Source organism: Oxyura jamaicensis, chromosome 12 (genome assembly GCF_011077185.1).
Source record: "Oxyura jamaicensis isolate SHBP4307 breed ruddy duck chromosome 12, BPBGC_Ojam_1.0, whole genome shotgun sequence".
NCBI classification, from domain to species: domain Eukaryota; kingdom Metazoa; phylum Chordata; class Aves; order Anseriformes; family Anatidae; genus Oxyura; species Oxyura jamaicensis.
The window spans coordinates 2,294,357-2,321,915 of record NC_048904.1 but is presented as its reverse complement, the minus strand read 5'-3'; the positions used below and the strand labels follow the sequence as shown (position 1 = coordinate 2,321,915).

The window sequence follows — 27,559 nt, the reverse complement described above, 5'->3', positions numbered from 1 at the left end:
GGGATTTTATTTTTTCCTCCACAGAGAGGAGCAGCATGACCCAGCTGTCTGCACCCATCACTGGTCACAAGTAGCTGAGCAGTTCAGGCATCCTGTTTTCGACCTCTGCTAGAAGACCTTTAAGTGAATTATCTCAGCACAGACAGCGGAAAGACTCATCTTAGGGCTCTCCCCTTCTGTCAGTGAGAGTTGGGCCACCAGTGGGACAGGCAGTGGCTGCAGGGAAGGGACAGGACAGCTGGAGCTCGGGCCACAGGCTGTGGGACCTGGTGTTTAAAGATAAACAACATCCGAGAGTGTCAGAATATTTTCCTGCTGAAGATGAATGAGGACTCACAGTTGGTATGCCCAACCCGCGTGCACACGCACGGCCATGTTGTGCCCAGGGGCTGGAGGCCACTGGGGTGCCGTACCTGCAGCAGCTCACAGCTGCCTCCCTCATCAGCAGCTGGCGAGGCGCAGCCCAGCACTGAGAGGTTTTTGCTTTACTGGGCACGATGGTATTAAACATTTATCAGCACCAAAATGTAAGAAAGCTTTTTCTTGCAACCACAGTCTAACGCGGCCTGTGCTCTGAAGTAGAAAGGGCAGCTCAGGACTCACCTGAAATGCTCTTCTGCACACACAGCGAGGCAGGGCCCCATTCTGTCCTTCCCTCCCATAAAATCACACCAGCCTACAGAGCAAATGCTGCTGGCTCCTTCGGCACCACAGCTGCTGCAGAGCTGCAGACCCCGGTGCAGTGGGCCGTCCCCTGCAGCAGGTGGCCACGATGGTTTCTCACACACATCCAAGCCATGGTGATGCCCATGAGAAAAGCTTGGTGACGCTCCCTTCTCCTCATGCCGGGAACAAGGCCTCCCTTGTAGGGGTCTGGACACCACGTGCCTGCTCAGCACAACCACAAGGACGCCCTCTGGCCACAAAGCTGCTCCTCTCCCTCTTACGCAGAAGAGCCTCATGTCGGATGGGGGGAGGAGACCTTCTTTCCAAGGGAGGGAAAATGCTCAGCTAGATCACTCTTGTCCATCATTGCTTACCTTGACCAAGATCCTCTTTAAAGCTCACACAACAGAACAGGCCAGTAACAAACCAGTATGCATGTTCATGCCATCTCAAGTCCCTTTTTGTGGGGTGAACACAACCCTCACATTCCATGTGTGTCTGAGTCGCTTTCTGCAGAGCGGCTGTAGGCCCCACACAAGCCCCAGGGGTGAGGAGGATTCATGGGGTTGTCCAAACCACGCCAAGCCAGGGCCTCACCAGGAGACACCAGCTTTTGGACATGTATCGAGATTTCAGATCGCACAGCAGGTTAGGCAAAGAACTATGAAACCAGCTGGTAACATTAAAAATCTTGCCACAAATGGCCAAGAGCAAATATTAACCATCAGAGAGCAGGATTCGGCAGACAGCTGCCACGAGGGCAAGGTGTCAAGGAGCACTTCTGAAAGGGAAGCAAAGAGTATCACACACCATACACAGCAGCACTTTTCTCTCAGTACAGATTTTATTACAATTTATTTACCAGCTTCATCCCATTACAAAAAAAAAAATGCCATTAATTTGTATAGAATTAAAGAAGACATATATGAGGATAAATGATTACAAAGACAGACCCCGTGAAGTGCAGCAAACTGTTTTCATTACTTTGTGTAACAGCAACACTGATCACACAGTTAAGGCAAGGCATTTTTCTGGGCTAACGTTTGTGTATGCCGAACAGCAGTGAAAAGCATCCACAGCAGCAGCCGTTGACCAAATGTTTTAATGTTTTTAATTTATTACAGTATGAGAAAAAAAATCACAAATGAAAGAAGGAAGAAAGGTAACTTTGCCTCAGCAGCTTTGAACACTGCAGGCAACAGCTATCAAGTAGCCCTGCATGCCCCGAGTGAATCATCATCTCATTATAGCCTTCACTTGCAGGCACACCATCCTCCACTGAAGTACTTTAAATAGCAGGCTGTCTTTAAATGGAGTTGTGCAAATTCACAGTATGATCTGTCACTTTGCTTCCCAGCCCTTCGGAAGCAGACGGCTCAGGCAGCATGTCTCAGCCATTCAGGGGGCTGGGGACAGCAGCCTGCTTGCTGCTCAGGGGCTGCAACGCCGCCTAGCTCTCCTGCTGGAACCTAGGGACCCCAGGCACTATGGACAGGACAGAGTTCAGCTTTACTTAATATCAGAAAGCCCCTTCATGTGAAAAAGCAGGGAAGGATGATGACTTTTGCCTAGGTGTCAGCCTTGCAGCAGGCAGCGCCGCACAGCACAGCACATGCTGGTGCTGCTGGATAGCCTGCACGCTCCCACACATCGGTGGCCACAGTTCGCCTTGAGCATCTCTTTCCTGAGTGCTATGTTCAGCCCTCCAGATGAGGATCGCTGACTTCATAGCTGCTAGGCTCCTTGGCCCTTGATGCTGCTAATGCAAACATTTTTCTGCCCCAACCAGAGTAGCGCAAGGTGAGACAAGGTAAGTGGAAAATATGGCTGCTTTTTTGTAAGCTCCTCTATGTCTAGTGTATGTTTAACACGGTGTTGACAAGAATGGCCTCCATCCTCTGCACGCTCAGCCACCTACTGAATTGCACACAGCCAGGACAAGTTCCCTGCACAGGTAGCTAGGTTCCTCAACACCAGTGCATCTTCAGCCGTAAACGCCAAGCTGTTCTCAAGTTGACAGGGAAGCTGAAAATTTGCAGCTGGCAGGCTCATCCAGCACCCTACCAAATTTATTTTGAAGTAAATAATACTGCCTGCCTAGAAGGCCCTGACTCCCAAGCAGGTATATCCGTGCTTCCTCCAGGAACCAAATACAGAATTATCACTTCATCTGTCTGTGTTTGCTGCACAGACACACTCATGGAGAAGTGTATTAAACCTTGGCATTTGTTCCTGAAAGAAAAATTTTCAGAGAAAAAGAATGTCTCCCAACAGGCTCGCCTGCCATGCTCTGTTCTACCCCAGAGAACTACAAAACACCCACTGAAGCTCTGCCCAACCTCTTTAAGTCTTTTTAAGGACTATGACGGTGCAGGGAAAGGGGAGGAAAGGAGCCTAGTCATTGCTTTCTCTGGAGACTGCATATTGCACAAACCTCTGCACACGACAGCTTTATAGCTACCTCACTTTTTAAATTAAAAACTATCACTGATAAAGAACAGATTATTTTCCATTCTTTCCTGTCAGGTCCTGTCACCAACAACAATGGGATGAATCTGAGCTTGTTTTTCCTCCCAGCCCTAGCCCTGGGGATAGGTTGCCCTGGATATTTTTTTCCTGAGAGGCATCTTCATCTCAAGCAACCTCAGAAAGAAACAGCCAGAGCCTTCAGGAAGCCTTCCTACTCCCTATGGTTTTAGAGGCTCAAGAAAGCCCCTTGGTGTAATGAACGGGGAGTACCATGTGCTGCTGCACAGCTGCGTGCTCCTGGGGCAGTTTGGACTTGGGAGGGCTCCTGGCACTGCCGGGCATCCTCAAACAAGCAAGTACAGCAGGGTCTCACCTTCAGGTTAAGCAAGGCACTGACAGCTTCTGCAGGTTTCAAGAACAGCTCACAACAATTTGCAACCTGATATTCAAAGGGTAACGTGGTGAATGACCTAAGCAGAAGGAATCTGTCTAGCAGCAATGAGACCTCTGGTTTTGCTTTAAAATGAGGTGTGACTGTTGCCGTTATTTTGAATGTTTTTCATGTAAAATGGAATACTCTTCTAATGAGGTTTCAAAGTTGGCTTCAAGGCAAGGATTTAAAACCTCCTTGGAGGTCAGAAGTATTTTTTCTAGTCCCTTAAAAAGGGGTTGATACAGGATTTAAGCAGAGTGGGGAAAGTAACAATTCATTCCAAGTGCTACAAATCAGAGATGGTTTGCTGGAGAAAATCCACCTGTTGTCACTTTTAACAGAAGGCACAGTGAAAACAACAGCACTTAATAAAGCCCTTCCCAAGATAGAAGGCAGCACAGCAGCTTGTGGTGTAACACGGGCAGCAGAGCCTCGCGATGTGCCCAAAGCAGAGCTGTTTGGCAATGCTACAGGAAACGCTCTCAGCTCTGTCAGAGTTCTCTCCCTAATAAGATTCCCCATGGAAGGATTAGATGGAGCAGACACAAGAGATGGTGGGATGGAGGCAGGGGAAAATAAGTCTAAATAAACTGCTCTGTGGGGTGTTATTTTGTTTGCCTGGTATTTGTATCATTTCAGATTTTACGCTGCCCCAGTCAGGCCATTAAGTGTTTATAATATCCTATGGCCCACTGCTGATCTCGGGGTATGTCTGTCTACACAAACCACTGCTCAGCTGAGAGCCGCACGGTTACCCCAGGGGAGCTGTTACTGAAACGCCAGCTCTGCAAAGGAGTGGCTGCAGCTGTGTAAAAATAGCCAGGTCAGCTCAAGAGCAGCTGCTTCAGGTGCCAGCAGCAGCAGAAACCCTGCAGCCAGGAGCTCAGCTTGGCTCACCTGTCCCCAGAGGGTCAGAAGGATGCTTATCCAGGTAGCTGGTGCTGACTTACAGTGTGCTTACAGCAGTTCCACAACCAGGCTGCAGCCCATTTCATTTCACTTGGGTGTTTCAGGTGAGCTGCAGTCACGGCAGTGATGACCATCAGGATGCACTGTCAACATTTTGGCTACTGCAGACTGTGGCTACTTTTACTTGAGGCTGGCTCTTGCCTCAGTCACTGCAAAGCAGTAGGTTAAAACATTCTGTCACAACAGTAAAAGCTGGGGGGCTTTGAGCCCTTTTTCATCACTCAGACACTTCCTGAAAACACTCCATGGGTCTTTTATTTAGAAATTTGGCCCTGCACCCACTTCCTCCTCTGGAGTACACCCCTGCTACATACAAGATCCGGTGAGTGTTGTGCTGGAAAGAAATATAGTTACTACAAGATAATGTGCTCTGGAGAACATGATGGCATTTTTATAGAATAAAGTTTAAAGCTGGAAGACAATCTTTGGTCTGGATGTTTTGAGAAATCTACTTCAAATGACTTAACTTCTCCAAAAGTTCAGTCACCTGATTAAGTGGCAGTAACATCACAAGCTACCATGCACTGAAGGATCCCATGCGAAATTCTAATGGCTTTCAATTTGATTTGGAAGTTGCATTCCAATAAAAGAGGAGCCACAAAGCATCTTTCCCACCAAGTACAGGGAAACAGTCACCCCAGGTTCCTTATGTTCTTGAACAGGCCATTGAAGAACTACCCACCGATCATGTCACTTCTCACAACCACTTGTACTGAGCTAGGCAGGAGCTTGGTTAGGTTCCCAAAGCTAAGAAAACCCAGATACTTCATTTGCAGCCCTGACTCCCTGAACCTCCCTCAAGAATTTTTGTTTTACTCTGTTTGTATGTTGAAAATGGTTTCTGCAGGCTTTTCTGGTTTTAACTTCTAGACGAAAAACATATCAAATAACATTATGAACAATCTTGGGCTCTTCAAGTACATACAAGTATTTCTGGCCATTAAAAAAGTCACTATACTAAGTCCCTGCAAAATACTGTGGATTACTCCAGTTTCTTGGATGTACAGTCCCCAAAACACCTCACTGGTAAAGACAAAGCTAACCCTGAAAAATCTTCTTGGTAGTTTCAAGTGCTTCAGATGGGACATTCCAATCCCTAGGACCCTCCACGGGCTGGGCACTAGCCTGCAGGAGTTCCAGTGCATTCAAACCATGATGAACAGCTCAACATGAGTACAAACAAGGCAGGTGTGGTGAGGCACAAACAGGATTAGAAAACATGGCAAGGACTAGGCATACACAAAGTAACTGGCACTGAAAAGCTCTGTAGGTACCAGTGCCCACCTGAGCTCAGGTAGTAAGGATAAAGGATCTAGACAAAACAGGCAATCCAGAGATGGAAATCCATTTCTTAGTAAGGCTTTGAGTGTGTGTGGTGTGTTTTTAAGTGCTTTTCTTAAATTAATTATCATAAAAGACAGTGTAGCATTCTTTAAACAGTTATGTTCCTTCATTCCAGTACAAAATACATATATGCAAAACATGGCTTAAGACCCATGATCAGTTAGGATATAATTTTATAGCTTGTATTAAAAATACTTTTATCCAAATGATAAATATTTTAAAATAAGCATTTACAAAAATAAATGGTCCATTCCCATAAGGAAGGACATATATAGCTGAAATTCTGAATACATCTTGAGGCAACAAAATTATTGATGAAGCTAGTTAATAAAATCTTTGGTATGAGAGCATAGTACATTAATATTCATGCACCGTTGTCTTCCCTTGGCAGGTACACTGTACAGATGTCTAAGTGAAGAGGCAGCGTTTCCTTAATTTCTTGATATGTCTTCCAAATACAACATACAAATATTTCTAACATGTCTTCCTATGATAATAGGAGAAAAGCCCAAGATTCTCCTGGCTCTTCCTATGACTTTCGTATCTAAAACAGAAATGAAGATGGGAGGAAAGAGAGAACATGATCACAGTTAAATTTCATTCTAGCTAGTGAGCAGCATCTAGGAAAAATAAAAATCAATACAAAAATTACTCTAGAGGAAAGCCTGTTTCCTTCAATATTGTATGCATCAACAGCCAAGACAGGATAATGATGAATGTGAGGACTGCTGCAGTCCCAGACACACAAACAGGAGGTTACTGAGCTAGGTAAGGAGGCAGTTTTGCACCTGAGCATGGCCTTAGATGTGAGGGTGGTGTGAGTGTGGAATGTCACATCCAGGTCTGGTGGTCCTGTTACACAGGGGGCATTGAGACACTGCACAGATACACAGAAGAGTAACAAAAACTGGATAAAAGAGCCTGGAACAAAAGATTTGGAGAGCTTTAGCTGCTTATTTTACAGACTCACTCAAGTCATCGAGGCACCAGCACCTCCACAGGGAGACAACATGAAGTGTCAATTGGCACAGAAACAAGGGATTAAGGGCTCTAATCTGGTAGAGAACAGCATAATAAGTTTTCAGCTGGAGCTGAAAACAAGTCTGTAAGATACACACTTCTAATACTACGGACAATTAACTGGGATCAAGGGATGTGATGGATCCTGTTTGTTTTTCTTTTTTTTTTTGACTGGCCCATTAATGCTTTTCTGAAAGTGCATGTTACATGCTGGTGACTGAACCCAATGAAGGAAGGTGATGGTAGCTAAGGAAGCACAAGAGTTAACCTCAAAGGTCTAATGGTTCCCTGTTAATCTTAAACCCTGACTCCGTGGAAAGTCCAGCTGAGGGACTGATCTGGGAGCGAAGTGTAACAGCCCAGACATCACCTGAAACATCCAAGAGCCTGTGCTACAGATCAAGGACAGCAGCCCACAGCTCCAGAAAAAAAAAAGAAAATGACAATGCCAAAATATGGACCAGAAGGCACTAATCCAAAATGAAGTTTGGGCTCTGCTCCCCACCTACCCTGTAGAGATGGCACTTCCCGCAGTGCATGAAGGCCAAGAGGAAGCGATCCTGCTGAGCCAGCTGCCCGCTCCTGCTGGTGCTGACTCGCTGGTTTGGTTCCCTGTGGACATGCCAGTGTCCTTCCTGCTAAGGGTCGCCACCCTCACAGCAGTGCTGGGAGAGCAGATGCAGGGCTGGGAAGCCGAGCAGGTACCTGCCCTGCACTGCCAGCCGCTATGGAGCAGACAGCAGGGAGAGCAAAACCCAGAGCCAGCATCAGAGGTAATGCTGTAGCTGTTCAGGCTCAGCCGAGACCCACAGCCTTGGAACCGGTTGTGCTTCAACAGCTCCAGAAGGTGTGGGAGCCAGGAGGTTTGGGGCTGCTTCCCTGCCTCTGCCTCATGGCTGCTGGGAATCATGACCCATTGCTATAGCAACAGGAGCTCACGTGGCTACTGCCTTTAAAAAGAGCCCCTATTTGTGGCATCTTCTGTAGGCAAACTATCCATTATTTATACCTTGGCATGTCTGAAGTGCAGTTGGTATCCTACCCTCATTAATGAATGATGACACCTTGACCCGCTCTATTAAGTAAGCCATGTTAGATCAAGAAGCACACCGCTCTCCCCAGTCACGTGCTGAAGTGAGGCAAAAGAGAGAAAAAACACAAGGGTACATTACCTGAGTGAGAGCAATACCAAAACAATGCAAATCCTGCAGCCACACTAAAACAAGCAAGGAAAAACACCGGACCTAGAGAAAACGAAAAAGGGAACCCATTAGGACAGAGCAGTGCAGTGGAAGTTTATCTCAGTTCCTAAATCATCAATTGCTTTTAATATGCATAACTAAGCGTATTCAAATGAAGCTAGCACATTCAGAGTTATGTATGTGCTGTACCTATCGTACTACGAAGTACATCTGCTACACCGTAATTAATTTTTACTAGTTGCTTTGACACCATTCACTGTTCACCTAACTGTATTCTAAAGCAAGAACTTCCTTAGATGTTTTCTTAGAATGAAACTGAGCAAAAACGCCTTTATACGCTACAAAAAAAATGCTACCCAGGTTACTGGGACCTCACCCGCATAATGCAGTGTTGTACTCCATTGGGTCATGTACTGCCCATGGGGTAAGAGTACTGAGAAAATACATCACATGAGACTGCAGTCCCTTACAAGCAGGGCTTTAAGTTTTGCTTTATCCCCTTTTTTGCATTGTGCCTATCTCCTGTTTCCCTAAGGAAATTGCTGCTTTCCCTGAATCCTGCAGTGGAGGCAGCACGCTCAAGTTCCACTGGCTTCAATCACGCAAAGTCATCTTTTTGTAAAAAACGTGCAGGATCAGGCCCCGTAAAAATAACTAACGCCAAAGAAGGAAAACAGAACCAATGCCAGAAGCCCATTCAGTGCCAGCCATCAGTTCAGTTTCCTTGATTGCAACTAGTACACAGGACTTACTTTATTCCTGTAGCTGTATTTCTCACTTATTTTAATAGCATCTATGCACACATTTGTATGAAACGGAGCAGGAAGGGACTGCATGTAATTATATATACAGGTATTCACAAATTATGCTTTCATAACAAAAGCAAATATTCTTGTTCCTGTTTACAATTCTGAAACGCAGAGCCACACGCATACCTCAAATCTGGAAACACTGCTTTAATGTGTCTGCCTGGAATTACATGCAGCTTAATGCTGATGTTCAGTAAAACCTTTCTAACTCATACTTATCCATATACAAAAGCCTCACAAAGATTTATATCAGCTTATCATCTAATATTCTATTTATATTTACGACTTCACTATGAATTAAACTGCACCTGTCAATTTAAGGAAAAACATACGCCAGACTAACAAGTCAGTGGAGCCAATCACATGACATGGACATGAAAGAAACAGCAGTGGAGCAATGACTTGGTTGCTCTTTCAGATGTAACCTCCCTAAGAGGGTCACTAGCAGCTGAACGACCTTCAGTCTGATGGTGGCTCTTTCATCAGCATGAGGAAGAAGAGAAATTATTTCATTTTCTTATTTCTGAGAACCTTGTCTGATCTTCCTGTTATGCTGCAATCAGCAAAACCTGAACAGCAAATTGGTTAAATATTCAAAGAAGTCACACAAAAATATACATTGAGCTAAACTGTCTTTCTGCCCTTCATTTCAGTCTTCTCTTAGGAGGGAAACTGCCAAAAAAGCATATTTCATATAAGGTGTTTTTAATATCCCATAATTGAATGCTAATTTCTATATAAAACATTAACTAAAACTTAAATGATACGAGTTCATTACGAATTTCAAAACATTCTTCATCTTTCAGTTTCTTCAGCTCTTCATTTTCTTTTCAAAATATCTTTCAGTGAATAGAAAATATATGGCTCTCTGTATACTGGGCATTAAAAAAAGCAAGAGGAAAAAAAACATGTTTCCCTAAGGAAAATATATTTAAGTTCATCCTTGCTTATTTTCCTGTCTTTGTTTTTAAATGATTTGCACTTAAATTGAAAGCTTTAAAAAAATCAAAAAAATTGAAAGCTATACAGAAAAATTGATGGTCTTGTGCAAAGTCACAGCAGCAGCAGCTGAATAGCCCTTCCTATTCAAGCCCTGAACAAATCATAGGAAATGAAGAGTTTAGCTAAAACAAAGCAAGTAAAATCACATTGTGAATATTGCTTAAACTCTACAGTCTCTTGAATTTCCTGGCACTGGTTTCCTCAACAGCAGCTCAGTATGCTTTCCTCCATTAATTCCACTTAAACAGTGACAGCAACGATATCATAAAACAATTTGTTACATGAAACCCAAGTTACATAATAAAATAAATTGCATCATAATCTGAAAAGCCATTCCATAAAGTGACACTGTACGCATTTATTTACCCCTGTCATTTAGCATACATTTCTCCATGTCAGTGTCTATCTCTGTGGAATCTGTGGTTTCTAGAAATAAAAGCAATATATCACAAGTTAGTACTCAGCTCAAGCACACAAACATAATCAGCACATGCAAAATTCTGCGATATACCACATTTCAGAAAAATATCGATTTTCAACATGAAATATTAGCCCCTCCCAAAATAAATCATTGCTACAGTTAAACCTGGATATATTTTGATCAAAAGGCAGAGTCACGCCATCATTTGAACACACGATTAATAACTATAAATGGTTGCAGCAACACCTCTGCTCTGGTTAGGCTCTAACCACATCAGTAACGTTACACATAGCAGTGCTGGCATTCAGGTGTGAGGGACGACTACTGACAACCACTGGCACACGAGTACTTTAGAGCACTCAAATTGTTTCCCAAGTGAGAAAAGCAGGAGCTAATCCTTCCATAATGCCAGAAACTTTCATTGTGCTAAATACAAAATATTTGTGAGCCAACCTATGTGCTAATCTGAAAACAACTTTCTGATTTAATGTGGCACTATCCTTCCTGTTCTGTTCTTGAGTAAATCTCCATGCTTGAATATATCTGGCAGATGAAGCACTCAGAACAAACTGCTTGGCATAGCTTATTTATCCAAATTCTGCTTTCAGCTAAATACTTGTACAGCTTCTTTTGAAATCTGTAGGTGCTATGAGCTAACATCTGGCACAAATACTTTTTGCCTCTTGGTAGCATTTTTTTTTTTTCAAAATCAAGTAGAAAAGGAGGTTGACCTTAAGACAAGATTTTCAAGAGTTAGCAACTATAAAACTATTTTTCTGAAATACAAGAAAGTTGTGGTCTTGGTATTTTTTTCCTTTATTTAGAGACATCCCATGCAGGTGTACTCCAAGTCAGCTCTCTGCGCATGTAAGATACAGGGATATCCACAGAACAGCTTTTGGAAAGGCTTGAGAAAGAATAGGCATTTAGGCTTTCCTAAAAACATGGTCTGAAAGCATAACAGGATGGGTGAGAGGACACTAAGAAAGCAGCTGTGGAGTAAAATACCTGAGCAGCATCTTTGTTTCACTAGGACAGGCCCAGACTGATTCTCCTCCCATTTCTTGCATGTTCATGCACACAGACGAGATGAAGTAGAGCCTCCACCTATGCTTTGGGCAGAGATCTGCAGCTGCTTGGGCGGGGAAGGGATGTTCCTTTAGGGACACCTTCACCATATGGATGTGGAGATAGCACTACCCACTGAAGGTGCAGGCATCACCAGGGAATGCTGCTGTCACCTTAAGTAGCAGAGGAGGGACTTTCCTTTAATACTTCATGAATCTTCAAAGCAAGTTTTTCGTCTAAACTTCTTGGTAGACACGGGAGTTTTGTTTGATTGATTTTTTAAAAAAGGCACAAAGTCAGAGTTTCAAATTTGATGGTCGATAGGCCAGAATTTGAGACTGGTTTAAGCTGATGTTCTCCTGCACAACAATTTGGTGCTACGTGAGGTGTCCTGGAAAGCTGCCCTGTACACCTGCCCTCAGTCAGACAGCGAACGCCCATCTCCCATGTTATCACCCCATCCCTCTTGGGGGGTGACAGCACGGCACTCAAGCAGAACAGAAACATCTGAACCACTTTGCTGCAGAGCTCGAGTCACACTGAGGGAGAAAGGATTGCTGCAGAGCCTCCATGGTGCGCTCTGCATCGATGGCAATCTTACGTAGCCTGCCTGTTTTGAGGGATGTCCTCTCTAGATACTCTAGTAAAGAAATCCCCGCACTTCACAGGAGAGCCCAGCCAACTCTGCACTTCTGCCAAGCTATCACTGCGTAGAACTGAGCTGATCCTTTATCTTTCTAATCCATGTCAGCTTTGAGAGAAATAAAACCATTTTCTGACACATGGAAATCCTATTTGGCTTCAGTGGCTTTGTCCATGTTGTGTGCCTTCTCCACCCTCTAGTGGGAACTAGGAGACATTGCTAAACATTTCACTTGCAATACTTGAGGCAAAGAAAACTTTTTCTAGCACAAATACTGAAGTTGTTTTTGCAATGAAAGAGAAATCTTTGAAAGGTTCTCCTTTGTAGAATGTTTTTGACTACTCCTATGAGTAACATAAAAGTTGTACATGTTGGAGGTCTGAAGGATAATGCCTGTAATATTCAAAATGATTCAAGTTCACAGAAATGAGAAATAATAGCTTATACTGAAAAAGTAGCTCTTTCTGGAGAATTAAATCATTTGTGGTTTTAGCTCAATATACTGCACAAATGTTTATCAGCCATTCAGTCCAGAATGCAGACATTTGTTTTAGTTACAGAACTCGTAAGAAGCAGCAAACACATTAATGCAAACACTCTCATCACCTAACTTCCTCCTTGGGTCAATACAAGGAAACTGCACAATCTCACCATGTAGTACTGTTTTAACTCAGTTATTTAAATTGTTCGCATCACTCTGAGAATGCTGACATAAGATTGTACCAAGAAACAGAGTATTAATGACTGTTACTGGGAGTCCCTCTACATAATGCAACTGCAGATAAACAGCTTGGGAGAGCCATGAACAGCTATTTTTGCTTTGAGGCAGCCCTAGCACATGTACTTGTTATGTGCTGTCTGAACATGAGAAGGCCCTCACCCTGCCTACTCGCATAGCTCCTCGAGTAAAACTCTCTGAATTCACCAAGGGGCAGGGATGAGCATGTTCATGCTCTAGCTAACAGTCTAAAAGTTGCTCAGAGGCCCTGTGCAAGTTTCCTCTCTGCTAGTCTGTCCAGGTGTGACGACAGCACAAGGCAGTGTGAGGGGCCATCTGCTCAACATCTGCACACCTACTGATGTGAGTGTTATGGGTACTGATGAGCCTGTGCACAGCTGTGCAATTTCTAGTACCCAGCTGAATTCAGACCATCTACAGGGGATGTAGTCAGGCCTCGGCTAACGGGTACAGATACGGCAAGAGCCACGTTCAGAAATGGCTTGCAGAAGATAAGAGCTATTGAACGTTAACAGTTTAAATTCTTAAAACAATCAATACACACTTGAAATTATATTCTTAGTGACTACACTAAGACTTCTTAAGTTGCTCTTAATTACTAAAAGCTATCTGCTGCCTTCTAGTCAGCCTGGCAGGAAAACCTGTCGCCCTTCACCTCTACCTCAGATAAAAGTGATAGATCCAAGACTATTTGATTCAAGAGCCTGTTCTCTGAAAGGGCACGGCAGCTGCAAGGTGAATAGCAGATCAAAAGCACTGCCTTAGATCTGCTGCAAGGCTGAATCAATAGGGATTCATGTTCAGCTGAGATTCTGAGGCAGGGATGGGCCTGTTTAAGGGAGTTTGGGTATAGGATTTGGAGAGTTGGGGGAACTTTGCAGCCTTCCTGTGCAGGCAGTGAAGTGGCGCAGTCTTCCAGCTGTTACGTATTTGTGCTGGGCAGACACAAACCTTTTCCTTCAAAAAAGAAAGGCTGAACAAAGCTAGACAATGCTGTATCTTATAAGGTAATTACAACTTTGCATGCTTTTCTGCCAGTTGCATGCCGCACTCCAGAAATAAGAGAGAGTGGATTTATTTGTTGGTGTTTTGTTTCTTTAGACCTATGAACAGTTTGAATCTAAATGGTGTTTGACCCACGTTACTAAAACTTCCTCTGGTACATAACTGTGGAGTTTTTATAACTGGAATCAACTGACTGAGGAAGCATTTCTTAAGGAATTCTTAAACTGCAGTCCCTTTGCACCTTCACTAACCTATATGCAGGAGCTTTCCCTCAAGATGCTCATGTCATTTCAGCATGCTGGAGGCCTAAACATATTTCCCATCCATTTTGAATTTTGATCTTTTCTCCAGTTCACTAGGCAGGGGAAAAAAGAAAACTCAACATACAGCAATTTAGGCTTGATACTTTTACTTAAAGAACATAGCTTCTTTGCAGTGTAGAGTCAAATCTGAAGTTTGGGCTTCAGTCCTTCTGGAGTACGTACATGTATACATAGAGGTATTTTTGGTGGGCAGTTTTATGGATATCAGTCAGGCATGCCAGATGCACAAAATGAGCCCTGAGTGACTAATATTCAGCATTGCAAAGGTACATGGATGAAACATGATTTAACAGTGTTTGCTTCATCTTAAAGTAGACAAATGGGTGATTTACAGATTGAGGGAAAAGCAAGTTTCTTAGCCACTGGGTTTTTGAGCTTAACAAATCAAAGTTTTTTTCCTTCTAATACTCTGACTTGTTGCAAAGAAGAGTAAACATTGATGAAATAAAAAAAAAGCCATGAAGAGCCAATGTTACAAAGAGAGAAATTGTCCCTCATATGAGTTATATTGCTGTCTTAAATGTAGCACTTAAAATGTTTCAAACACACACGCTCATATTTCAAGGCTATCAAATATTTTTTGACACCCTAAACTCATCAAGAAGAGCTATGCAGTCAAAATCCCTTACTGCTTTTTGAAAATTCTGGTCAGACGGAATCCTTACGTTAAATATATATATATATGTACACATAAATAATCTGAACAGATCATCTCAAATGAGATTTCATAATACATTGACAAGGAAATCCACAATTCATTCAACCTACAAATCAACTTACTCAAGATTTTCCTGCTTGGCAGGTCATTATACAGCTGTTCAGCATTGATCTGTAGAGCTCTGTAAAACTCTTGACAGTGTCTGTCTCCTTTCTTTTGAAGGTGCTTTATCAGATATGAGAGCCTGGTATGGAGTGATGCCTTTGGATTCCTGAACTGTAAGAGAAAAGCACTCATCAGAGGAGAGACTACAACAGCTAGAGAACAATCTTATATCACTTTACAATATGTCAGGAAAAAAAATTTCCACAAGGTCAAATAGATACATCAGGAATGGTAATCTTCCTAAACACTCAGAGTTGACAGAAACTTGCCTGGACCTATATGAAAGTAGCTTGTTACTATTTGCTAAGTGTACAAATCAACAAAAAAAAAAAAAAGCATTTCATAAATTCCTTTTGCATTTATTTAGAAGATCTTGAGGAAATGAGGCCATCTTTGACTGTGCACATGACACTGATTGTCGTAACTTGGTGGCTGGACTGGCTCAGATGATGACGTAGGGCTGTTCTCCACCACCATTTATCCCCACAGAGCTTGACTGAGAAAGAATTAGATCTATGCTTTCTTAATGCAGAACTACTCACATGCCAAAACTCTGAGCTTCATGCAGACAATGCAATCAGTAGAAGGCAAGTACAAGCTGTTACAATGAGGATCTGGGCAACTTTCAACTGCCTTTCAGTCTACACAGGTTTAAAATATCTTTCTGCCTAAAAACAGCTACCCGTTTTTAAAAGCTGAAGGAGGTCTTCCTCCATGTACAGCTATACCTCCTGAAGATGTTACTAACTCCATCCATTTCTCAGCTCCCACAATTATAGGTGGGAGAAGACAGCAATGAGGTGAAGAAGCAACTCAGCTCACGTGTACCAGACCTAGTCTTTGAGCTCCTACCAACAGGAAACAGAGGGTATTATATTGAGAAAAATAAGGATAGAATTTTCTTAACACAGAAGTTTTCTTAACACTTCACTGTGTGAAGATACATTTGTTAATCCCCGAAGTGCTGAAATACTACAGAAAGAACTGCTAATATGAGTGCAAATTAAGGTGAGAAAGAATGCCTAGGCAGGTATTGAAGAATGCAGGCTTTTTAGTGTGAAAGGCTCAATAGACAGCGCTCAGAAAAACAATGCAACATTCAGAGATATAGTAAAATTCATTAGGTTACCTTTTCTGCTTCTGTATCGGTGAGAATTTGGGGGTAGACTCTGTTAAGCTGAAGGATAATTTTATCAACCACTTGCTCATTCAGTCGGCTACTGCTTGTAAGAAAATACATGTCATGTTGCAGCCGCTGACAGTACGACTGATCTAAGAATAAAACAACACAAAGAACAAGACACAGTAAGTAATATCACAGTAAGCAAAATCACAGTAAGCAAACTATTTTTAAGTCCTTTACATTTTACTTTCCTAACACTGGTTAAATGCGTAAAATAGAATTACTACCATCACATAATTTTTGAAAGCCAAACTGTCTATCAGGGATATGTAACACAGCCACATGCTTTCAAAGTCCTGTCCATTAAAATTACACAAGCCTGACCCCCCTGGCTGGTCACTGGTACTGCCCTCCCTTTCCAAAGGGAGAAGGCTCTAAATTATTTGGATCTCAAGCACTGATGGATAGCTAATCAAATTGAGAGCATTCATCCGGTCCTAATATTGTTAAATCACTGAGCATTTTCTGCCATTTATAAATACAAAGTCAGGTTGCAGAGTTTAAAAATAACATCTTAAAAGAACTTTTACGTAAGCGTGTTTCATAGATGTTCTCTTACATAGCACAGTAAAAGGACTTAAATTGGGCTTCAAAGGATGCACGCAGCTGATAACAGTACATAGCGCGGTGCTGGTCTTTGCCTGCTGCTTAGGACCCGATGATGACAGTGGCTGGCAGTACAGGATGGAAGCAGGGAAGCCCGCCCAGCCAGTCACAACAGGGCTGAGACGACTTGGCACCAATGTCACCCAACCCGCCAAGGGTTTAGTGCTGCCTTTTGTCTAACAGGAGAATCCAGCCATGTGCCCAGCACAAGCTGCCCAGACTGAAACAAAACTGGAACATTAGGAGCAAATCTCTGTTAAAGGGGCATGACTTTTTTTTAAAGAAGGAATCCTTGCATTCCACCTCACGCAGGAGAGGGGAGAAAGAAAATTCAAAAAGCAGTAACTTTATTTTATTTTATTTTTTCACTGTGACAGTACACTCGAATACTCCTTCCAATAAAACACCTTTTTATATTAATCCAGACCTCTGCAAATACACAAATCCACACTTGCTGTTGTTTTAGGCACCGTTTCCAATTTGACAGCAATGGATTTCGCAGGAGTTTCCCTCTTAGAGCATAGCTTTCCCTATAGCTATTAGTGTGTATTGCCCATACTAAAATACAGACACGGGTTCAGGCAGGTTCCACAGGTTACTGCGCCCTTATCAGATTTAGGAACAGAACATCAGTGACAATGTTTGAAGTAAGTGTTAACATGGCTGACCTGCACAAGTGTGCTGTACCAAGTCCACTGGTCAATGTAAACCGCTAAAGTTGAGCACATCACACCCAAGCAGCACAGAAAGAAAAAAAAAAAAAAAAGGAAAGAAAAGGAAAAAAAAGCACAGTACCTTCCCCCTGCTTAAAGCACATGCACAGGTTTTATGGGATTTTGGCTACCAGAAAACACACCATCATCACTTCTCTGTGCCCTGTGATTTAGAGAAGACAAACAGAAGAATTAAGGAGAAAGCCAGAAAACTAATGCATGATGCACTGTGCCTATGCACAGCCCTTGCTCTTTCATAGTTGTTGTCTTTTTTTTTTTTTTTAATTACACTGTCCTTTTCCCGTGTTTGTATAGTACTAACAGCATTTGCAGGAAAGAGCTCAGGAAAACCTCCCAGTGTGATCACTGTGCAGTAATAACTTCTCTGCTGCCAGTGCCACTCCTGCTCAAACAAAAACACAGCTATTGATACTGCACAGAGCAGCATTCCACAGGCAAAACAGCACTGGAGTTACATTCTTGCTTTTTATTACAAACACATTATTTTCATATGTTTCTAATTCCTAGCCTTCCCACTCCTCTCTTTCAAGGCAGCCTTACAGTGTGCTGTTAGAAACACGGTGCACTAACATATTTGCTGAGCAAATCTGTTTTGTTGCACTAAGTTCAACAAAAGGACTGAAATCAAACTTCTGCTCTTCAAATCCACTCATCTGGATGTGCAACAGGCTCAGGGAGGACTGGGAGATAACACGAACAAGGCCTCAGGCACCAGGGTGCCATCAAGTTGTCTGTCTGTGCCAATAGGTTTTGGGGAACGAGGTGCCATGCCACCTGCTTCCTCCCTGCTACCCAGTGGGGACAGATTCCTCCTCCTTCCTCTGCCTCAGTTACATGATCTGAGGTGACTCTGAGTGTCACAAACAACTCTGTACATTCTGCACGCTTACAAAAACACATTTTGAACCAGCTTACAAGCTAGCAGAGCAATTCAACTTCAAATAACACCTTGACATTCAATAACAAATGCCAACAAGTGCTAAAAACAAGGCAAAGATCCAACAAACAGGATGCATATTAGTAAAATAAAAGCAGCACTGAAGTGTCATCTCCTCTGGTTCCCATGTGCTCCGTTGCTGCCTCGTCATCACCGATTCCCATGCAGGCAGCTCAAGGAAATGTATCAGAAGCAATTACACCAGTGAGGCTAATTGCGACCAGCTGATGATCACATTTAACCTGAGATCATTTTCTGAGCAGTCAGGTGCACTCCATGTCCTCACTGCTTTACATTTATACACACTCACTGAACCATCATCAGTCTTATCAAAGGCTTTTTGCTGCCATCTGAAACCTGCACGCTTGTGCACCGCAGATTACATTACATAGCGTAAGCCTCACTGAGATTTCAGGAGTGGCTCCATTTTCCTCCAGTCTAAGACAAAACGCTCGAGGAGAGAGCGAGACAACACTCTTAGCAGATATTGCTATCTGTGCCTGCCAAGGACAAACCCTAGGTCTGGCTCAGGTGTCTGCAGGATGTTTTTCCAGTCCCGTGGGCTGCTCCATTTTCAAGAGCTACCTCTGAAGCTGCCTGCTTCCTGCCCCACAAAGATGCTTCACCCACCTGTACCATCACCTCCTCCACACCACCTCCCTTGAGGATGTAGGACTGGGTGTAAGGTTTAAAATGTTCTGGAGAAAGGTTATCAAGCTCAACACCAGTTCAACACCACGAAGTAACCTCCAGCATCTCCCCTGCTTCTTCTGAAGCCTCCCAGCTCTCCTGGGACCCTGAGAAGTCTCTGCTCAGCCCACAGGAGCAGTGGTGGTGTTCAAGCTCCTGGCAGACCAGGAAAGAGAGAATGCCCACGGAGGCCCCCCACCAGTGCAGAACTGTGCTCCAGCTGCTAAATTAAATAAATAAATAACAATAATAAATTCCACACCACCAAAACCCCACCGATGCTAGCGGCTGGGACATGGCACCCTGCCCTGAAGTGATAAGGGTATCTGGAAAGCACACGCATGCATTCCAAACCCCACGTGCCGCTCCGTGGCCCAGTGTGCCCAGGCCTGTCCCAGCCACCTCCTGTCTCCACCAGTGCCACCGGCAGACACCAGTGGCAGGGTGTCCCCAGGCCGCTGGGCCCTGCTGTAGCGCAGCAGCCCAGTGACCCGCCATCTTCTGCCCCAACACGTCAGTGCTCTACAGCTGTCTCACCACCGCTTGTCAGTACTGAACGCACCCCTCACTTACATTTTTAAATAAAAGAAGCCCAAAGCAGCTAGCTTCACACCTGCAGTGAAACTGCCAACACATTTCAGGCTCTACAAATCTAGGAGCTGGTGGTCTGGGCCATTTCACATACCCACCCTTTATCTCGCTGCCTCAAAGAGGCAACAGCTATTGGACAGAAAATCTTAAATCTCCATGCTAAGGTGACTTTGTTTTTAAGCAGAAGCCACCCCAGCATTGCAGGGACCATCTCATTATTGGCTGGTGCTTGCCTAGAAGCCCAAAGCAGCAGAACTGTGAGACCAGGGGACTCGACCACAGCTGTAGTGCCACAGCACGGCCAGGCGTTTTAACACCCCCCAAATGGTGTCGCTCGCTGCTGGCCCTGACAACACAAACGTGTCACTATCAGGTTGTAGGGACTGTCAAAAACTGCTTTGTAATTTTCATTCTGCTTAATTATTCTTTCCCCACCCCACATTGTTTTCTATATAAAGAACAACAAATGGGACGGAGCAAACCGGATTTTTGTTTCCATCCCCCTTGTGTACTCTCTTTCATGACCTACTTTTGCTGCCCTTTCAGATAAAAACCACACGGCCCAGTGGCCATGCCACACTCACATTGCATTTTGGATTGCCACCTATGTTTAACACCGTTAAAAATAAAAAAATAAAAATGAAACAACAACAAAAAACCCACGGCTGAATTTCAGATTTGTATGCCTGTGGTCAGTCATTCCTCACAGCAACGTGCCACTTAACTGTGCTCTGTGCTCTAATCCATGCCTGGGTGCAGGGAGCCTGAGCACTGCCAGCTGCCTGAAGCCAGGCAGGTAGGCATTTCCAATGAACACCTCCACCAGTATTTACATAAGGACTCCCGATACTGTCTCTTACACCACTATATCTTTATTACGGTTCTGTCTTCTGTTTGGTTTCCCATTAAAAGCCTCCTTCAATTTACCAAGCAAACAGACAAGATAAAGCAGAAAAATTTAAATACAACAGACGCAAAACCCCAATACATCTCTCCTGTTCTTCATAACAACACACATAATTTGAGAACACCAGTTCTGAAACTTAATGGTATCTGCGAGGTAATGTAAACACGAGTTGCAACTTCCTGTAAAACTTAATCATTTTCATAAGCCTCACAAAGGCAATCTGACAATCAAAACCTCAAGGCGTGGATCCAACCATTAGCATATATATGTGTGCAAACTCCCTGTTAAAGCATCTCAGCAAAGAGCTGAAAAATCTCTTTCAACAAAATGTTAGTTTTTACTCTAATTTAGTTGTTGGCTTTCCCCTTTCAAGGGCCTAAGAAAGGCATGCTGAGGGTTTAAGAGGGAATCTGGCTGCAGAGAAGTGGCCCCAGCTTATCAAATCACACTGGTTACCAAATGTACCCGTGATGAGGAGGGCCTAGTCTGCTCCTCTGGTCTGGAAGCAGTGATGTTGAGGTGGAAGACAGCTTGCTTCTCTCCCAAGCTTCACTTATGCAAGGCCACCACTGCTACCACAAGGTAAGTGCCTGTGACAGCAACTTCAACAACTTATCTTTATCTGAACGTCTTTTAAACATAGAAGATAAAACAAAGAAGTGTTGAAATGCTCTTGATACTTGAACGTGGCATTATGTGTTCCTTCAACCGTCTTCATATGAAAAGTAAGTCAAGTAATTGGGCTCCTAAGTAACCAGGAGAGCTTGTCCTGCAGGTGCAGAGGCACGGTCTGAGCAGAAGGCTGGGACCAGGTGTAAGTGACAGATTTCTTTCAGTCATCGCACACTGCGCAGCCGGCCTGCTCAAGTGTGAAATCTGCTATGGAAGTGACTCTGACATGAGGATTTCTTTTGCCCACATACATTACAGCCCTCCTGCTTTTGGTGGAGAAACACATATGCTTAATTTCACACACACACCTGATCCCATTTGCTGTCTCTAACCCTCAGCACGGCTCACACATCCCTCAGTAAAACCTGCAGAATGCACGCAAGCACTGGAATGCAAGCTCCCTCCTCTAAGTGCTGGTGCAAAACCTTCAAATGGGGCTCGGACAGCAGGCAGCATCGTGCAGGCCACGCGGCGCCCAGCGAACGCTTCCCGAGGCAGCGCGGCCACCCGCAGACCGGCCCCTGCCCAGCGGCCGCACCCGTCCCGGTGACTCACGAGCTGGTTATGGCTCACGGCGTTCCATTAAGCCCGGGGGCGGCTCGGCCTTGGGATCTCAAGTTTTTAGGACCCGACAGCGGCGGGGAACGCACGCGCGGCGGCAGGTAAACAAACGCGCACCCCAGAAGCACGGCGGCACGGAAGGATACAGGGGAAAAACGGGATGCCGCCGCAGGGCGCCGAGGACAGCCCAGTACGACCCAGTACAGTGCAGCCCGGGGCTGCACTGCGAGCGGCGGAGCCCCCCACCCCGTGCACCGCCCGGCCGAAGCCTCAGCCCCTTCCCTTCCCTCCCGTTCCTCACCGGCCATAGCGGCCCGGCCCGGCCCTTCCTGCTGCTGCCGAGAGCGGCGGCGCCGCCCCGAGGCCGGGCAGCGCCGCCCGCCCCGGCCCGCCCCCGGGCGGCCCTGGCAGCCGTGTGTGTGACAGCCGTGTGACAGCCGTGTACCAACCGTGTGACAGCCGTGTGCAAGGGCAGCCCGCGTTCCTGCGGTGCAGCCGCGAGGGGTGAGCCCAGCCCGCGGGCCCTTATCCCCGTCCCAGGAGACCCTCGGCTCCCCTCGGTGGCAGAGAAGCTCGCAGCGAAGCATCCGGTTAGTTCGGGTGTGCTTCCGAGGAAGGAAGTGCAAGGAACTCTGTGTGCTTTAAAAGCTCCCGTCAGCATAAAATTTCATAAACGTTTAATTACCCAGCAAGGTATGGAGACAAAATGATATTGCCAAATTTAAACGCTGCGAACAAGCAAGGCTGAACCTTAGGTTTGAGAATTGTGATGAAGGAATATATTACTACTGTTTGTTTGTTTTGTTTTGTTTTTTAACTGTGAAATCTGGTATTTTTGTAATGGAAAAGTTTGTTTTCTCCTATGGCAAAGATACGGCATGATTTATAATTATGACTCACATGGAACTGAAAACACGGCACCCAGCTAACACACTGCTGCCCCGCACAGCCCCGGGCATCTTCAGGCACTGGCTTAAGAAGACACTTCACTAAAACAACTTGGTTCTGTTACACAGCAAGTTCCCGAGCACCACAGCACACCCTTGCACTGGAAACAAAACCTTTGTGTGGATGGCCACAGAGACAACAAGAACAGCTGAAGGGTTAGCCCATAAGAAGTTGTGTGTCCGTGCCAACCCTAATGGGTGAGGAAGTTATACCAGTGTGCTGGGATTAGTTAGACAGACAGATGATAAAACATACAGCCCTTACTTTTGGTGATGCAGTGTCTGGGGAGCAGACACCTGAACATTTAGGTGGGACCCAGGAAGAATCCAGATCTTTCCTGCATTGCTCTTCCACAGCCTGCTGGTCCCTTGCCTCTTCCAGAAGTGCTTGGCTGCGTGCTCTATGGAAAGTCTGGGTTTATATACATATATGTAGGTTTACATGACTCCCAGACTGACTGGAAGCTGTATTTGGTGCATGTCACCAGCAGATTTTAACTTGCTGTGTGAAGTCTAAAAACGAGGCCAGTGCAGTGCATGGGCCTGTGGGTCCCAGCTGCGACCGTGGCAGGGTCAGGAGAGCTGCGCTCACACGGTGCTGGCTGTGAGCAGAGCTCAGCCCTGAGCCCGTAACAGCGCTGGGTTCTTTCTTCCCTCTGGAGACCTCTGTGGGTTCAGATCACGGCTCCTTCAGTGAGATTTTGGCCCAGCTCCACCACCGAGCTTGCAGCGCTGGAGCCTGATGCCAGGCCTGCTCAGGCCTACAGGGCAGGCAGGGGCTGCGAAAGGAAGCGGGGAGAACTTTCCTCACAGCCGGCTGCACATCCCTGCATGAGACAGCTCAGCTAAGCCTAGGCCTGGCCATGGAGGGGCAGAGGTGGACTAGAACCGAGCCTGTGCTGGAAGGTTGCGAGTGCTGCCACTTGGCGGTGTCCGGGAGGAAGGGCCATACCCGGCACCAGCCCTGGGAAGCTGCGTGGGGATGGATACCGGCTGTTCCTAGCAGGGTCAACACAGTCCTCAAGTCTTCCTCCAGATCTCTGAGCTCTGCAATATTCTCGCCTTTGTTCTCAGCGCCTGGCCTTCTCCGCCAGGCTGGCATTTCCACCCTGGTGGAGCACTCCAGGGGAGAGGCTCCCACCCGGCGTCACACCCAACACCCGCGCTCTCCGAGCCTCATCTCACCCGGCATCACATCCAACACCTGCACCCTCTGAGCCTCGCCGCTGTGGGGCTAACAGAGGACATCCCTCTGGCCAGCAAACCTGAGCTTTTGCAAGCCAGCCTATTACAACCACCTTAATTAACAAATGAGATACCCAAGACCCCACATTTACTCCTGAAAATGTCTTGGTCTATACCTCAATACTGCAAATTGAAGCATCTTCCTTATCTTTAAAAAATGTAAGAATATAGGAGAAAAAATAAAATAAAAAAACACCTCCTTGGAATAGTTTTAGTATTACAAAATAATGTGACATGGTTATGGTGCCTGCCTTTGGGAAGATGAATAGAGTATAAGCATCCTGGGTTTATTGCGTTCACCCTCAGAAATCCAGATTTTCTGAACAGCATGAAAACAGGTTTTTAACTTATTATTATTGCACACAGAGACCTTGATCATGCCCATATCAAAGTCATTTGTGACAACCTGTTGTAGTAATAGAAACAGGCACCTTGTGGAAAGGAAATTGTCATTTTTATAGCTCCTCTCATGGTATTTTTAAGAGAATTTCATCTGTATATTAAAATATTACAGCAATAGACGTTGCTGAGCACTGAGAAGCAGTGGCATATGGCATGCTCAAAGTTTGTTTTTATGACTGTGTTACACAGCTGTGAGTTCATTGCAGTTTGTGCTCTTCTCAAAAATGTCCCTGGAGTCACTACCAGCATCTAAACCACAGACCTGAGAACCTGGTAGCCTTACTGTGACACAGACTGAAACCTCTGACACAAATGATATTTAGCAGCCGGTGTTTCTGAGCGCTGTGGAATGGAAGTGCAAAGCAATTGCTCAGGAGTGCTGCAGCGTACACTGACACATTGCCTGAAGATATTTTTGTCCTGCAGGCTCAGATAATGATGCAAGCATCAAGGGTTAAATAAAGCTTCTCCTCATGCCCGTGGCATGTCTGCGTTCAGGAAGGCAGGTACTGGAGGCAGCCGGCAGGGCGCTGGAGGGGACACGGCCGTGTCCCACGCACACACCACCCGTGCTGGGGCCTGGCCTTGGCAGGATCCGGCCACTGAGTCCCCTCCCACAGCCAGGCCTGTGACATTCAAAGAGCACAGCCAGAAATGGAGCACAGCAGCCGGGACAAGCTGGGCACAAAGGGCTAAATGAAACCCTTGTGCTCTGTGAGGCAAATTGTGCTTTATTTTCAAATTGTTCAGACAGAGCAGCCCCGGGCCAGGCCCTTGCTCCCTGCTGCCGGCCGAGCTGGACCACGGGGCTGGCCTGGCTTCTCAACCACTGGGATTTCTTTCAGGCTTTCCCCCCAAGCCTAGCGGCCAGCTGAAGCGACCTGACCGAGTTTCATTTCCCAGCTTGTACAAGGGCAGCAGATGCATTTCCTGGGTAGCTGATCTCCAACGCAATCGCTGCTTCCCCCTGAGAAACTGCCTGATTTCTTTATTTATCAAGTTACTTCACTTACTAAGCCTTTTCCTTGCCATGGCGGCGTCAGCATGCCGTGCCGTGTTTCCTCATTCTATCCGTTAACTGTTAAATCACAACATGACTCCCTACTGTCCCCCAGCTGGAGCCCTGCAGGGACGAACGAAACCCAGGTTTCAGCCCTGCCTCACCCCGCGTTCAAGATGTGCTGGGACCGCCTGAGCCCCCCTCACTTACACGTCCTGTAGAGCATGGTCCGGGCGGCGGTGGGGCCGCTCCCCCCGCTTGTCGCGGTCGTTTTGTTTGTGTTTTTTTTTTTTTTTTTTTTCCTCCTGGCTCCAGACGCCAGGGCGGAAGCTCCACCACAGAGCTTCGCTCCCCGGCGGCCCAGCCTCGGGGCGGGGGGGGCCGGGGCAGGTTTCGCTTCTGGTGGCTGTGACAGCAGGGAGCCACCCCGTGTCCTTGGGAATGTTGGCGGCGTTGGCAGAACGCAAAGGTTGCACAGACAGAGCATAAACGGAGCACCCCTTGCTCCTGGCACACCGCAGAGGTCAGCATGTAGAATAAGCCCTCATTTATCAGCCATAACTCACGTCAGAAGTACTACAGACGGTGCTGTGAGGTTGTACGTGGGGTGACAAAGAGCTTCACTTACGTGTTCAAAACCACGCGGCTCAATATCTGATCCCTTTTAAAAAAACAAAGCAAATATTATAAAGGAGTAAAATACTCGACCCATTATGTCTTTTTTGTTTGTTTGTTTTTCTGAAAACCCCTAAACATTGAAATTCAGTGAAGGCAGGAAGCAAATAAAGCCAACTGAGCATCCTGCCCTTAACATAGGTGTATAAATAAACAGCTGGCAGAGCTGGTAAGCTGAGAGCCCAGCTCCAGGAGAGAACAAAGCCACCGTGCATGCAGCGTCCTCACAGGGAAGTGACCACCCTGCTAGCCCCAGTGCCTCACCTGCCCACCACTGTCCAGGAAGGACAAAAAGGACATTGTGCAGCCAGCACGCAGCTCATGAGCTTTATGAGTTGAAGGCCAGCATCTGGGTGTGGATTTGAAGCTATTGCAGACTCCAGCTCATAGATGCAACATACCTCCTGTGGGAAACACTACTGTGAGCATTTCCATGCAACCCTGACCTTGAAACACATGGACAGTCTGAACACATAAGTGCTTAAGTATAGCACCAGGGAACCAGGGAACAAGCTGCTTCAGTTCTGCTTTACACCAGATGAACTTTCATTCCTTGCTTGCTGCTCTGCCAGAGGAGTTTCACATTTCCATCATTGCATTTGCATTAGCACCAGCTACCAGGAATGGAGACTGGCTTTTGAAATGTCTTGTCATGCAGAGAGCTGGAAACTGTACAGCATTTCCATCAGTTGATATCTTCTGGTTGCAGTGACAATAGACATGGCTAGTTGTTGTGGAATGGTTATACAAGAGCCTTTCAACACCAGCACTGTAAATCAGCCTTCTTCATAACAGTCCTTAAAAAAAAATAAACAGTAAAGAAGATCCCCTCCTCCTGTTACTAAAGGAAGAAACAAAAGAGGCTCCTTGTATCGCTTTTAGGGGAACGTGATTTGGTGAGAATTTGCACAGAGTCATCTCAGAAGCTACCAGCTGGCATGGTGGCAGTTTTTCTGCTTGGTCCCTCCAAGCAGAAGATTCAATTACATCTACCATTCAATTAGTTATTAAGAAGTTGTGCTGCATGACATTTAAAACCAAAACCTAAAAACTAAAATAGTTTTACAAGCCATTTACATCTGACAGTAAGTTATAGCTGATTCATTTAATTACTCAGCTTCCAAGGCATCACTGCTGACCGGGAGGTTTGGGAAGCAGATGGTTGGAGGTCTGGGCCATCAGCCACCTCTGTCCTGCCCTTCCTGCAGGGTGTGCTGCGGCCAGAGGGCTGCCCGCCAGCCCTGCCATCCCCGCTCTGCGGTGTCAGCCACCTCCTGCAGGCTTCATGCCCCAGCAGTGTCACAGTCCTGTCTCTTCTCCAGGTCCCGGACTTCTCAGGTGCATGGAAACTTTGAACAATACTAGGCCATAACAAAAAACTAGATTCACAGCAGCAGAGCATGCAGAGGAAAACAGCACATTAAATACTTCCCAAGGGGCAGGTGCCCAGGTGAAAGCTGGCCTCTCCAAAAA

The 27,559-nt window shown here is 45.5% G+C and overlaps 1 protein-coding gene across 8 annotated transcripts; it reads right to left on the bottom strand.

Annotated features, from left to right (window-relative positions):
* Positions 1-1,489: 1,489 nt before the first annotated feature.
* On the bottom strand, positions 1,490-25,843 carry CARD19 (caspase recruitment domain family member 19). Of its 8 annotated transcripts, none has more exons than XM_035337405.1 (7): positions 25,622-25,843; positions 17,521-17,601; positions 16,066-16,208; positions 14,894-15,047; positions 10,281-10,340; positions 8,074-8,145; positions 1,490-6,425 (listed from the first exon to the last, which is right to left on the bottom strand). In XM_035337405.1, exons 2-7 carry the CDS (start codon positions 17,540-17,542, stop codon positions 6,313-6,315), a joined length of 564 nt encoding a protein of 187 aa, XP_035193296.1. In that variant the 5' UTR covers positions 17,543-17,601; positions 25,622-25,843; the 3' UTR covers positions 1,490-6,312. The 8 variants fall into 8 exon arrangements, with proteins under 8 accessions (XP_035193296.1, XP_035193297.1, XP_035193298.1 ...); XM_035337406.1 differs by lacking the exon at positions 25,622-25,843 and adding an exon at positions 22,119-22,159; XM_035337407.1 differs by lacking the exon at positions 25,622-25,843 and adding an exon at positions 17,761-17,779.
* Positions 25,844-27,559: the final 1,716 nt, after the last annotated feature.

What these genes read in the sequence shown, in the direction of transcription:
- CARD19 (XM_035337404.1), bottom strand. Translation starts at nt 22,404, where the DNA reads ATGCTTCGCTGCGAGCTTCTCTGCCACCGAGGGGAGCCGAGGGTCTCC. An exon ending in CCGATACAGAAGCAGAAAAG is followed by an intron (nt 15,048 to 16,065) that starts GTAACCTAATGA and finishes TTTCTCTTACAG; the next exon opens with TTCAGGAATCCAAAGGCATC. An exon ending in ATGTATGCTAAATGACAGGG is followed by an intron (nt 8,146 to 10,280) that starts GTAAATAAATGC and finishes CGTTTTCTCTAG; the next exon opens with GTCCGGTGTTTTTCCTTGCT.